Genomic DNA, 1689 nt, shown 5'->3' on the forward strand with positions numbered 1-1689 from the left:
CGGGGGAGACGCTCACCCTGACCTGCACCACGTCCGGAGATGGTCCCCTTGGCCCCGTGAAGTGGCTGAAGGGCTGGGGCAGTGGGAACAAGACCGTCTATGAGCAGAAGGGCTCCTTCCCCCGCGTGACAAGGGTAGTGGGTGAGTCCAACACGGACTTCAGCATCCATGTGAGGGATGTTCAACCCGAGGATGCCAGCACTTATTACTGCGTGAAATTCAACAAATCGGTGGGCGGTGTTGAGATATTCCGGCATGGAAAGGGCACGGTGGTGTCCCTGCACGGTGAGTGCAGCCCAGCGGGACGCTGCTCCTGGGGACCCTGTCCCGTGGCACCTGCCCTGCCCGTGGCGGGGTCCCACCCTGTCCTGTGCCCACCACCCTCTCCCCACTCTGCCTTGTATCTCCACAGAGACAGCCCTGGTTCCCAGCATGGTGGCTGCAGCTGTAGTGCTCTGCTTCCTCCTCCTCCTCGGCCTCTTCGTCGCCCTTTGCATATACAGGAGGAAGCACAGAGGCGAGGTGGAGAGCCAGTGCCTGGCCAGGCCGGTGGCCGTGGGCAGCTTCTCGCTTATCCCTCTGCGGTGCTGTGCAGGGACCCCCGGCACCCCCAGGTTTGTACCCACAACCTCTTCCTTCTGCACCCCGAGACGAGCAAACCGCCTCATTCCACCTGCCTTATTCTGGTTTCCTCTCCCTCTGGAGCCGTAATTTTCCCCAGAAAAGGTCCTTTACTCCCAGGCGCATCGCTGTGCTGTGTTGCTTCTCTCTGTATTTCATGGGAGCGTGCGGTGGGGAGCGCCCAGCACCGGGGAGCTCCCTGCAGCCCCTCACCGCAGTGTCTGAGCCCGGCCCAGGCGCGCAGACAGCACGTTGTCCCTCTCCTCTGCCTTCAGCGTGGGCGTCATGTATGGCCACGTGCTGTAGAGCCCGGCTAAAATTCGGGAGGGGAATTGAGGAGGGCTGTGCCAGGTGGGTTGGGGAGGGGACCTGGCTTCCTTTAGCTCTAATGGCCATCCTTCCCCCCCAGCAGCAAAGTCCTGGATGCAGAGACCTCACATCTGCCCAGCCAGGTAAGAGTGAGACGTGTACATGGGGAAGAGCATCCCGCGCCGATGTCCTGGCTTACAGGGACTCTGCAAGGCTCCAGGGACGCAGTGGGCATTGGGCGAGCAGCAGCCACCTGCACAGGGTCCCAGCACGCTCCACACCACGGCCGGGGCCATCTGTGCAGCCGTGGCACTGCCGTCCCAGCTTGAACCTGCCATGAGGGTTATTTTTGCAAGATTTTTCTTGTGACGGCATTCACCATTTGTGTGCACTTCTGCAGCAAAGCAGCAAGGAGGACAATGACATCCACTACGCCGATCTCCAGCCCCTGCCCATGGCCCCATGGCACGGCAGGAGCCCTGGCACAGCCTGCTCGCGCAGCCTGCTCCGAGTACGCCAGCGTCAGGGTAGCTGCCAAGTGACATGTGGCACCACAGCCTGCAAGGCCAAAGAGCCCATTTGGGGGAGGAAGCAGGGACATTTCTGCAGGGCCAACAAAGAAGAAGTGGATCTGTTTGCACGGTACACCCCGGTCCAAGCTCAGCACGCCGTGCTCAGAGCTGGCAAAGCTCCCCTAATTCATTCCCGTCTCAGCAGCGGTGCCGGGTGAGACTCCGGGCTGGACCGGCTGTGCCAGGG

The 1689-nt window shown here is 61.8% G+C and overlaps 1 protein-coding gene across 1 annotated transcript; it reads left to right on the forward strand.

The window, feature by feature from the left end:
- Positions 1 to 8: 8 nt before the first annotated feature.
- On the forward strand, positions 9 to 1441 carry LOC104075618 (the record flags this gene model as incomplete). Its single annotated transcript, XM_009576185.1, has 4 exons — positions 9 to 285; positions 413 to 614; positions 1031 to 1073; positions 1331 to 1441. Coding segments are annotated over 4 exons (633 nt in total), but the record flags the coding sequence as incomplete, so codon positions are not given.
- Between the last annotated feature and the right edge of the window lie 248 nt (positions 1442 to 1689).

This window comes from Fulmarus glacialis, unplaced genomic scaffold, assembly GCF_000690835.1.
Source record: "Fulmarus glacialis isolate BGI_N327 unplaced genomic scaffold, ASM69083v1 scaffold18694, whole genome shotgun sequence".
Taxonomy (NCBI): domain Eukaryota; kingdom Metazoa; phylum Chordata; class Aves; order Procellariiformes; family Procellariidae; genus Fulmarus; species Fulmarus glacialis.